General features: G+C 41.6%; 2 protein-coding genes across 5 annotated transcripts; one reads left to right on the top strand and one right to left on the bottom strand.

Moving 5' to 3' along the window:
- Window positions 1-246: 246 nt before the first annotated feature.
- Window positions 247-4516, top strand: LOC106611512 (ubiquitin-conjugating enzyme E2 A). The gene is made up of 7 exons (XM_014211791.3): window positions 247-313; window positions 676-719; window positions 1019-1099; window positions 1354-1379; window positions 2601-2690; window positions 2849-2937; window positions 3139-4516. Exons 2-7 carry the CDS (start codon window positions 676-678, stop codon window positions 3265-3267), a joined length of 459 nt encoding a protein of 152 aa, XP_014067266.1. The 5' UTR covers window positions 247-313; the 3' UTR covers window positions 3268-4516.
- A 405-nt stretch (window positions 4517-4921) lies between these two features.
- Window positions 4922-10015, bottom strand: nkrf (NF-kappa B repressing factor). 4 transcript variants are annotated; one of them, XM_014211758.3, is made up of 3 exons: window positions 9798-10015; window positions 8059-8183; window positions 4922-7858 (listed from the first exon to the last, which is right to left on the bottom strand). In XM_014211758.3, exons 1-3 carry the CDS (start codon window positions 9803-9805, stop codon window positions 5595-5597), a joined length of 2397 nt encoding a protein of 798 aa, XP_014067233.1. In that variant the 5' UTR covers window positions 9806-10015; the 3' UTR covers window positions 4922-5594. The 4 variants fall into 4 exon arrangements, with proteins under 4 accessions (XP_014067233.1, XP_014067234.1, XP_082811603.1 ...); XM_014211759.2 differs by having other exon boundaries at window positions 9695-10013; XM_082955477.1 differs by lacking the exon at window positions 9798-10015 and adding an exon at window positions 8563-9615.
- Between the last annotated feature and the right edge of the window lie 2353 nt (window positions 10016-12368).

Here is a 12368-nt window from a genome sequence, read left to right on the forward strand (position 1 = left end):
TATTTGTTGATTTAAAAATCAAAATGTACCTATTTTAAGGTTGTGTCATTAGATTTGGTGTGGTGTCCCCAGAATTTCAGTCAGAACAAATGGGGTCCCCGCTGAAAATGTTTGAATACCACTGTTTCAAACCTACCCTTAACCACAATTTTAACCGTATCCCTAAACATAACCTTAAATTAAGACCAAAAATCACATTTTTGTTTTCATTAAATTTTACCATAGAGCCAATTTTGACTTTGTGGCTGTGGTAACAACCGCGCGCTAAATCTGACGTAATTGTTACAGGGGAACAACAAACGTGAGAGTGAAGGTAGCTACATTCAAACATACTCGACCATTGAAATTTGGAAGTTTTTTGTACAAATACATTTTTATGTTGAATATTCACTGAATAATATACGTTATTTGTATATTTTAATTACAGATTAATTTAAACTAATCGAAGACAGGCAACACTCACTATGCCCTCGTATTCACCCCCCTTTCGCGGCGTAGTGCCTAGCCTAGATCATGTCCTACTAACGTACTCCTAGCGAGAAACAAACATATTTGGCTAGCTAGCTAAAGATTGCGGAACACTATCTTTGGAAATATAATAATTACTGTGAAATTCGTTTGTTTTAAAACGTGTAACTTCTAACTGTATCCATACCTCTTTTTCAACTGAATAAGATGTCAACTCCAGCAAGACGGCGTTTAATGAGAGATTTTAAACGGTACGTGGGAAGAGTAACGTTAGTTAGGGCTAGGTGAATCTATTAAGCTAGCTAGCTAGCTCACTTCACAGCTAGCTGGCTAAATGTAAACTTTTATTTTATCAAACGTATCTGCTACTGGATAACGTAAGTTACTAGCTAATACTTGGATTGTTAACGTAAAGATAACGTTACAGGTTAATCGTTTCAAGTTGTAGCGAACGTTAGCTAGCCATGCCAGTTAGCTCTATAGTTAGCCTATTTAATTAGCTAGCTAACTGCTAACTAATGCTAACCATCGAAAATAAACGTATTATCAGGCTTCAAGAGGACCCTCCTGCTGGAGTTAGTGGAGCCCCTTCTGAAAACAATATCATGGTGTGGAATGCCGTAATTTTTGGGTAAGCGACTGGACTTTAAAAGTAGTAGGTAACTAGCTAGAACAAGTAGAGTTGTGTGGTACAGAAACGCCGGTACCCGCACATCAATGACATGTCAACGTGTATCCAAAGTAGAGTATTATTAGCCATGAACTTTCTGTTAATTTTCAAGCAATTTACTTATAGTACAGCTGTTAACTTTAAATGCTTCGGCTATCAAGCTAGTTGACACAGGTGATTTAGCTAAATTGAAATTGTTTTCTCTCTTCCCCCAGCCCAGAGGGAACCCCTTTTGAAGATGGTAAGTAGCTAACGTTAGCTAGCTGTGTGTTGACTTTCTGTCGTTGCTACATTTTGGTGTATATGTTTGATAACTCAAATGGAAGTGATCAGTACCATGATAATGGCTAATTAATTGGGAGAGACCTGCTAGTTGGAACAGTACATTTTAGACCAGGTGGTGTCTTATCGGAAAAGTACAGCAATCCAGCTGAATGAGCTTCTTTCACCTGTTGCATGGTTGAGCTGAGATTACTGCCTGCCAGCAAGTGAATGACGCCTGTGAATGGGTTAACCCTTGGGTTTTTGGGTCAAAACCAGGGGATTGTATCTGTTTATGACATGTCAGTCAGTGAATATGCCTTATCAGACCCTAGCTCTCAAACTCTAGGTGGCATTCTGCCATCTCACTACAGTTCTCAGCCATTAGCTTTGCCCACGACTGCCTCGTGAACTAGATTCCCTACACTGTTTTAACGTTTAGAAAAGTCGGTAATCATTTCTTGTAATACGGCTTTTGATATGGCCCATGTCTTTCATCAGCGAGAAAGAATGCTTAAAATAAAAAAGCTACACTTAGCAATTTAGCACAGATCCATACAGCTATGTGTGCCTCCATCTGACAAAACTACACATTCCGAGTTCCACAGGTGTTCGGCGCATGCTAGATTGCTAATTAGCACAGGTGGTCGTCTCTTGTCTGCCATTTGTTTTCCGTAACAAGCGCTGTAACAGGGAGATATGTCTGTGTGGGAACACTAACCCTAACCCCTATCGAGGTGTGCAGGGAGGGTCCTTATGCTTCCAAAACCGCGATGCATGTTAATGTTCTGATCGAGCGTCAGGGATCTTAACAAAACTGCCCCTTACAGAACACCCCTTCGTCTAATGACTCTTATGTGTGATCAAGGGCTAATCAGGCCCACCAGTAATCCTCTGTTCTAGTGAATGTCTGTGATTGAGTTGCAGTTATGTACTTTAGTATTTTTTTCTCTGTATACTAGATAATGTCCTCTGGTATTGGAATAGCTGCAAAAATGTATTGGCCAAATACAGTATGCTTATGCTATTTGGTTGCTCAAAACATTTGGCAGCAAGAACAACTTTGAATTTAAGCCATTCTGTTTTAGCTTGGTCCCAGATCCGTTTGTGCTCTTGCCAATACCAACTCCATTGTTGTCATTGTCAAGCTAACCAGTTAACCTTGTGTGATGTGCCCACTTTATACATTTTCTCATTTCAGGAACTTTCAAACTCACAATAGAATTCACAGAGGAGTACCCTAACAAGCCTCCAACAGTGCGTTTTGTCTCCAAAATGTTTCATCCAAACGGTACGTTTTTCTTTTTTGGATAGGAGGTGGGAACGGCATTTTAGAAACATGCTTATTGCTTACAGGATCCTTTTATAATGGAACAGCTGAATCTTTGTCAACAAGTCAATCCACCAGTCATTGTTATGAAGAGTAAATGTATGTTTTGTATTGTGCAGTCTATGCAGATGGTAGTATATGCTTGGACATTCTTCAGAACCGCTGGAGTCCGACATATGATGTTTCTTCAATCCTAACTTCAATACAGGTATACTCAACATTCTCCAAAGATTTTCAGTGGGAAATACTCATAAATCGCTGGATTCTTACCTCGTAAAGATCTTTTGATGTACTTTAATTAGTCCTCAAATATCGGTGTTGTCTGATTCAATGTTAGGAACAATTGCTTTAAAAAATAAAATAAAAAAGGAATACTGTTATTGAAAAGTGTCTTATTGCATTGTCCTAGTCTTTACTGGATGAGCCGAATCCGAACAGCCCAGCCAACAGCCAGGCAGCTCAGCTGTACCAGGAGAACAAGCGGGAGTATGAGAAGAGGGTGTCTGCCATCGTGGAACAGAGTTGGCGTGATTGTTGACCTCCTCACCATTCACAAAGAATGAACAATATCCAGCCTCAAGTCAAAACGAAAACACAGAAGACCAATATCTCATAAAGGAAATGAAATGCACATCATGGTTTGAATCTTTCTCCGCATTATGTGTGTCTGTAGTGAGGTTTGTATGTTGTTGTGGTATCACTTCATGCAGAATGCTCCTCCTGGACAAGAGCACATCTTTATTAAAGTAAATGTACGTTGTTATATCTGGGTTACTTACAATGTCATTTACCCCCATATTTTTTATCTTGAGACAAAAAGGTATGTTCATTTGAAGTTACTTTTGTATCTTGTCATTTTAGTGGTTTTAAGTCCTCTACAGTGTGATTTGCTGTGTGGATCACATTTTTTTTCTTATTTTCTATTCTTTGAATGTTTTGTTTCTAGCTTCTCACCCATTTGCCTTTTTGAAGCTTTAGGATGATATAGACTAAGAAACAATATGATGAAAACCTGTCATGGACTTCTATTACCAACCAATGTCAATCTCAATATCCTATCCTTTTTTTCATGCAAAAACTGTGTTCTTGTCGGGGCTTTGTGCCAAATGGCGCTTTCATCAATGAATGATATACATCAGGAATCAAGTGTTTCAGAAAGGAACGTACTTGGTGCACTTTCGAAAGTCATGTAACTGTATGTTGCAACAAAAAACTATGTTTCCATGCACAGTTTTATGCAAGTAAAGTAATGTCGTGTGTATATGTGTGTGTGTATATAAAAAATCACGACAGCTGTAATAGAAAAAGGATGTTTCGGTGTAATTTTATAAATGCCAGATAATTTGTTCGTTTGACATGGTGGGATCTTTTTTTTGTCGTTAAAATGAATTATGTGGGAAATGGCAGTGGCAATGCCTTCATGTGTAAATATTGATATAACCATAATATCAAAGTACATTTGGAGTCGTGGTGATATGGTGTGTGTGATCTTCCCACTACAACTCGGTTTATGCAGTTTATTAGGCTGCAGTTGAAATAAGTTCTGATTAACTTCACAGGGGGCAAAAGTGCATGTGATGAGCCAATAAATATCGAGGGTCTTATTCTGGTGACATGATGATCGATGCTTGACTCTGACAAATAAAAATATTCTCGATCTCGTCCATAATAATCTCATGTAGACTGGACCAGGGTTTCCCAAATTTGGTTTTGGGGCTCTGCCTGGGTGCACATTTTAGTTTTTTTGCCCTAGCAATACACAGCTGATTAAAATTATCAAAGCTTGATGAGTTGTTAATCTGAATCACGCATCACTGACTGGCGGACGAATCTGGGTTTGGCGGATGCCAGGAGAATGCTACCTGCCCCAATGCATAGTGCCAACTATAACGTTTGGTGGAGGAGGAATAATGGTCTGGGGCAGTTTTTCATGGTTCGGGCTAGGCCCCTTACCTCCAGTGAAGGGAAATCTTAACTCTACAGCATACAATGACATTCTAGACGATTCTGTGCTTCCAACTTTGTGGCAACAATTTGGGGAAGGCCCTTTCCTACAAACTTACAGACCTGCAAACATTGAACAGAACTGGAATATAGTCATTGTTCATAGGAGTGTTAATATAAAAATAAATATTCCAATGCATTTGGATGAAAACATCAGTCAACTCACAAGTATTGAAGTCCAGACAGTAGACAATTATAAGACTTAATTTATTGATCATTATTACAGCTGTGAAAACAAGCAGACAAGTTAACTATTCACTTAAGACGTATACATCTGACATTTCAAAGGGATCACAGCTTGCGCTTTTACCATGTGACAAAGATCATATTACAAGTCTTGGAGGCAGCTTTTATTTTTCAATTATCTAACTATCCAAGGGGGGATAATAACATAGAAAGTATTATGTCAGAGATGAGTCAATGTCAGCATATAGTGAGATGTCACTTGATGTGATGCCATATACATTTTTACTAATGAAACGTGTGTAGGTAAAATGGCGGGCATTCTGCTGGTTTAGGCTATTTCTGTAGCCATGAAAAACATTTGCTAAAATGTTTTGAGCCTTTTTGTCAAGATACATAACTAATCAACTGTTACAGCACAAATCACTAGCATATTGTGCAAATGTGAAGCTGACAGAAGACCAAATTGTAGAATGACAAGAAGCGTTAAAACAATGCCAGAAAATATGCAATTGTAGGAAATGGAATGCAGAAAACACTGAAGTATTTCCCCAAAAGACAAGCCTAGAAGATTGAAACATCCCCAATAAAAGTACAACCTTTGCCCAGATCAGGCACACCTGTTTTTGTTCTGAAGTATCGGTCATCGGTAGTTTGTTAGAGCTATACAACATCCAGTCAGTGTGAGGCCTGAGGTTTCACCAGCTCGTAGCGTCCCACCTGCCCTTCCTGCAGGAGCTGGCCAATGAGCTGGTCTTTGTGCACTTTGCGACTGACAATGAGGAAGCGCAGCCTGCCCTGGCCATATGACTTACTCCGCAGGCCATACTTCTGGGATATCTGGTGGATCTGCTTGCGTTCATCATTGTTGAGTTCAGTGGAGAAGCGCAGGTCGTCCTGGCGGTCTGAACTGGCATAGTTACGGATGATGTCCTCAATGTTCCGTTTGGTGAGCTGATTCCCAGACTTGTCCATGTCCATACCCAGTCCTTCTCTGGAGAACTGCTCTTTGACCTTTATGGGTTCAGAGATGCCCTCCCCTTCCCGGCCCAATCCGCCACCCTTCCAGCCCATCTTGCGGAGTAGCTGATTCCCAATGTTATCCTCCTTGATCTCCTGTCTCGAGGCCTCCTCACCAGAGCGCGTCAGAATCTGGTGGCGAGAGAGGGCGTCAGCATTACCCTCCTTCCTGAGGTTAGATTTAACCACAGCCTGTGTCTGCCTGAGTGTGGCCAGGGCTTCCTCTGCTGCAATGTGCTTCACCGTTTTCTTGGGTCCAATGCCTGACGCTACATACTGACCCTCCAGGTATACCTCACACCTCCAGCGGTGATCTGGTAGCACTGTGAACTTATAATCGGCAGCTACCTTGTTGAACTGGGCAGTGTCATTAATGATGCAGATGGCATTGTCTGAGTTCTCTAGGATGACCAGCTCACTCAAGTGTTTCTTCCTACCACCCTGGTGACCGAAACGGCCACCCGATGGGTCAGAGGGATTGTTCCCTCGGGAGAACTGCTGTGGTTGTTGTTGCTGCCGGGCTGCCTGGTTCATGCGCAGTTTCCTCACTGCCTCTTCAGCTGCTGTATGCTTAGATGTCTTCTTACTTCCCTTGGCCTGTGCCACTAGCTCGTCCTGCAGGTACACGCTACATTGCCATGCACTGCTGTTGGGAACCACATCGAACTTGTAGTCAATCTTCATGCGGTTGAAGGCGGCAGAGTTGTTAAGAATGCAGATAGCATCATGAGCGTTGTCAACAATGACAAAATCGGTCCAGTGCTTGCGTTTGTCAGGCTCGTATTGCCCCTTGGAGCTAGGCGTCGGCTTATCCTCTGGATTACGCAGTGCCGGTAGAAAAGCAGGGGTAGGACAGTTAATCTGGCAGACCACAATATCATTGACCAAGGAGTGTTTGAATTTGCGCTGCACTACACGGACCTCCACCTGTTTAAAGAAAAGCTTAATAGCCTGCTCAGAAGCACGGTCCCTGGCACCGTTTTTGCTTCCAGAGTATCCAGTAGCAAGGTAAACACACTGGCATCTCAGCTCACAGGCATAGCCATCAGTTGGTACTTTCCTGTTCTTGGGTAGGTCTGCTGGAGGGATATCTTTGAGGTTGACATAGATGTACTCTGGGTTGGTCTTACAGGCCTGGATGCTACGGCTTAGCATGAAATTGTAGTTTGGAGATTCAGCTCCACACATGAAGGCGGGGTCTCTTAAAGTGACAGCTATGGCAGATGCCACACTATTGATCAGCCTCTGCTTTTCATCCAGTACGGCTTGAGATATGGGGATGGGTTGTGAAGAAGACCCAGAAACTGAGGAGGGGCTACTCCTCCCTGGGCTACTGTAGACTCTGCTGAATGGCCTGCTAGACGAGGGTCTGTCCTGATGCCCTCTGTCCTGATGCCCGAAGCCAAGGCCTTGGCGTCCTGAATCCCCCCAGCACCCTGACCGACTGCCCCCTCCATATCCATCAAACCTAGGGGCCTGAGAATATGAGTCCGGCTGCCTAGTGCTATGGGCTTCATATCTGTCTGAGTAGTCCTGCTGCACTTTAGTCATATAATTTGAAGTGGATCCTCGGCTCCCATAACCTAAACCACTTGTGCTACCTGACGGTATGTCTCGATCTCTCTCTCTATCACTTTGTCCATCTCTGTCCCTCCAAAAGTCAGAAGAAGAACCGTATGATGAAACTCTGTCAAATGCTGGTCTAGCTGCAGAGGAGCCCTGAGCTCGGTTGCTGCCATAAGAGGGACGGTCAGAGTCCCGCTGTCTCAAACTGTTCACCTCACTCCTCCGGCGCTCCTTGTCATTCTCCTTCTCATCATTACCAGACCCGCCACTGCTGCCACCACTAACAAAGTGCACAGGCTCAAACAGCGGCCTGGAACAAAATTTGGACACCGGCATCTTCCTCATTGGCTCTTCTCCTAACATTAAAGAACAAATCAGAGAATCAATCAATGACAAGTATATAACAATAATATAACAATAAAAAAAGCATATAGTATACATTATGTTGAGTTAAGTTATTTGCCACCTTCCAGTAGATAAGCAAAATACTTCAACAACATCCAAAATTTGTTAAGATGTGGCAAGAAGTTTAATCTGAAGAACCAAAATCACTCACTGCCATCTGATGAATTGGGTCTCTTTTTTGCTTCAGCACTTGGAACTAGGTCGAAGGAGTGCATTTCGCCAATGTCAATCCCTTCAGCCATATCCAGCACCTCTCTCCTCAGATCAGGTCCATACCTTGAAAGAAAACAGAGCTGTATTAGGTAAACAAGCAAAATGTGTATTTCCATGCTAGCACAGTAACATACTGACACTTTATTACCGGAAATACTCTATTAGGGAGAGAATTGTTATACTTCCCACATCAAATTGAGGACTAAAAACAAATCTGTAGGCAAAGTAGATGCCCATTTCATTATCCAGTTGACAGGATAGACTGTTGTTGGACAGAGAAGCACATGGGGGGTGATGGAGTGAAGTAGTTCTCTAAATTCAGGTCAAATTCAAGTCAGTTCAAGTCATTTTCTTCTGAAATCCCACCTGCACCCCATGATGAAGACATTGTTTGCCAAAACCATCGATAATACAATTTAACAATAAATTGTTATATGCCTACCACTGTTCCTCACTTTCGAAACTCATTGACAGAGGGATTTGGCTGTGTAAATGTCGTCATTACATTGGGAAGATGGCACCAACATAACTAGTGATAGATAACAAATTCAGTTTACAGACTGCAGTCACAGATTATCCATTATATTGACCAGATACTCAAGTGGCCGCTATAAAAACGATAATAAATGTCTTCAAAAATGGAAGGCAGTCGGTTGGAGGCAATATCAGGTGGGACCATTCTAGCCAATGAGAGGGCAGAGACGCGGGTGAACGACAGGAACAACTTCCATATAGTGCGTTTTTTTTTTTCTTTCAAAGTTACCGGGATGACACCTGTCCTACATATATCAGTAGTCGTAACAATCTATGCATTACGAAACTTCTATTCGATCAAATAAGCCTCATGTAGCAAATAAACCATTACATTTTTTGTTGACCAAATTCGACACTCATTGAACTCCAACGAAAAGCTTCTCGCTTGGTGAGCAGAAAGAAACAAAACACCACCTGCTGGAGAAGACAGGTTTTGGGCCCAGTTATGCCTCTCGCTTCGCCTCTTCCTCTGCGCAAAAACTATTACCAGCATGGCCACTATCGCTAAGAATTGTGGGGCTCAGTGATAGATCAATAACAATAGGCTGACTGATACCTCAGTCAAAACCGTCCATTCATGTGGAAACTGCAATTATTTATGCTAACGTTGGCTACATTTCTGTTTAATCATGGTCTCCATTTCGTGTACAATCTATCAAAAAAAATGTCTACGAAGTATACCGATTTAGCATGCACACAACTAGCACAACAGCTAACGTTATCTAGCTAGCTACGTTATCATTAAATTCAAATAGTTCAAGCATGATTTGCTCATTTTAGTTATGATTTCATCTGTAGACAATTATCTGACTAAAAGTAAACCACATGTTATCTGGCGAAACAAGTGACGCAGTAAACGAGCAAAGATGGCTAACGGTAGCTAGTTAGCTCATTGAAAAAGATTGATGCATCATCTTGCACGGAAATGTGATATGAAGCACGAGACGGATTGTCGAATTGATTTTTTTTAGCTCAAATTAATATTTGAACTACTCTGACCTCTATGCGAAGTTCCAAGTCCAGCGTCTCTTTGTTTGTACCTTTGATGTCAGTTTTTCAATAATAGTTAGCTGGCTAGCAAGTTCAATGCGTATTGAATGTCCGTAGCTAACTAACAGCTTCTGCAAAGGCTTCGGTCATCACCATAACATCCGGCGAGGGGGGGTCAACGCTGTCAGCTAGCTAGCTGATTAGACTCGAATGCTGCATTGGTAGCTGTATTGAGACTGGTCGTTTTATGTGGCATTCAGAAATGTGTTGAGCAATTGCAGAATTTCCCTCAAAGTGAATTTACAGTAGCTACTCGCATCAACCTCCCATAATAACCCTCTTTTTTTTTGTCCCTCTGAAATTGTAGCGTCAGTTTCCGCATGCAACCGCGGAGCTGGTAGCAGACAGGCAGATGAACTAAATATATTGGAGGTGGTCGACTGTATTATCTTATGTAATGTGTATTAGGTATATATATACACTACCATCACAAGTTTTAGAACACCTACACATTCAAGGGTTTTTCTTTATTTTTACTATTTTCTACATTGTAGAATAAGAGTGAAGACATAAACTACGAAATAACACATGGAATCATGTAGTAACCAAAAAAGTGTTGAAACAAATAAAAATAGATTTGAGATTCTTCAAATAGCCACCCTTTGCAAACTCTTGGCATTCTCTCAACCAGCTTCATGAGGTATTCACCTGGAATGCGTTTCAATTAACAGGTGTGCCTTCTTAAAAGTTAATTTGTGGAATTTCTTACCTTATTGCATTTGAGCCAATCAGTTGTGTTGTGACAAGGTAGGGGGGATATACAGAAGATACATTTGGTAAAAGACCAAGTCCATCTTATGGCAAGAACAGCTCAAATAAGAAAAGCAAAATGACAGTCCATCATTACTTTACGACATGAAGGTCAGTCAATCCGGAACATTTCAAGAACAAGTTTCTTCAAGTGCAGTCGCAAAAACCATCTAGCACTATGATGAAACTGGCTCTCATGAGGACCGCCACAGGAATGGAAGACCCAGAGTTACCTCTGCTGCAGAGGATAAGTTCATTAGAGTTACCAGCCTCAGAAATTGCAGCCCAAATAAATGCTTCACCGAGTTCAAGTAACAGACACATCTCAATATCAACTGTTCAGGGGAGACTGTGTGAATCAGGCCTTCATGGTCGAAATTGCTATAAAGAAAGCACTAAAGGACACCAATAACAATAAAAAAGTTGCTTGGGCCAAGAAACACGAGCAATGGACATTAGACCGGTGGAAATTTGTAATTTGGTCTGGAGTCCAAATTGAAGATTTTTGGTTCCAACCGCCGTGTCTTTGTGAGACGCGGTGTGGGTGAATGGATGATCTCCGCATGTGTATTTCCCACCGTAAAGCATGGAGGATAAGGTGTTATGGTGTGGGGGTGCTTTGCTGGTGACACTGTCTACGATTTATTTAGAATTCAAAGCACACTTAACCAGCATGGCTACCACAGCATTCTGCAGCGATACGCAAAACTATCTGGTTTGGGCTTAGTGGGACTATCATTTGTTTTTTAAAAAGACAATGACCCAACACACCTCCAGGCTATGTATGGGCTATTTGACCAAGAAGGAGAGCGATGGAGTGCTGCATCAGATGACCTGGCCTCCACAATCACCCAACCTCAACCCAATTGTGATGGTTTGGGATGAGTTGGACTGCAGAGTGAAGGAAAAGCAGCCAACAAGTGCTCAGCATATGTGGGAACTCCTTCAAGACTGTTGGAAAAGCATTCCAGGTGAAGCTGGTTGAGAAAATCCCAAGAGTGTGCAAAGCTGTCATCAAGGCAAAGGGTGGCTACTCTGAAGAATCTAAAATATAAATATACACTTTTTTGGTTGCTGCATGATTCCATATGTGTTATTTCATAGTTTCGATGTCTTCACTATTATTCTACAATGTAGAAAATAGTAAAAAATAAAGAAAAAAACCTTGAATGAATATGTGTTCTAAAACTTTTGACCGGTAGTGTATATATACATACAGTACCAGTCAAAAGTAACACATATGGAATCATCTAGTTACCAAAAAAGGGTTAAACAAATCAAAATATATGTTATATTGGAGATTCTTCAAGGTAGCCACCCTTTGCCTTGATGACAGTTTGGCACTTTACATCCCTGTTAGTGAGCATTTCTCCTTTGTCAAGATAATCCATCCACCTGACGGGTGTGGCATATCAAGAAGCTCATTAAATAGTGTGACCATAAACAAATTGCACCTTATGCTGGGGACAATGAAAGGCCACTCTAAAATGTGCAGTTTTGTTACACAACACAATGTCGAATGTCCACCAGAGCTGTTGCCAGAAAATGTAAAGTTAATTTCTTTACCATAAGCTGCTGCCATCGTTTTAGAGAATTTGACAGTATGTCCAACTGGCCTCACAACCGCAGACCACGTGTATTGCGTCGTGTGGGCGAGTGGTTTGCTGATTGTCAACGTGAACACATCGAATGCCCCATGGTGGCGGTGGGGTTATGGTATGGGCAGGCATAAGCTACAGACAACGAACACAAGAACACAACTGCATTTTATTGATGTCAATTTGAATGCGCAGAGATACCGTGACGAGATCCTGAGGCCCATTGTCGTGCCATTCATATAATAAGATGATAGTTGGAGCTGTAATGTTAGAATTCAGTACAGCCTTTGATGTTATTGATCATCATTTGTTATTG

Source organism: Salmo salar, chromosome 09, assembly GCF_965601325.2.
Source record: "Salmo salar chromosome 09, fSalSal1, whole genome shotgun sequence".
NCBI classification, from domain to species: Eukaryota; Metazoa; Chordata; class Actinopteri; order Salmoniformes; family Salmonidae; genus Salmo; species Salmo salar.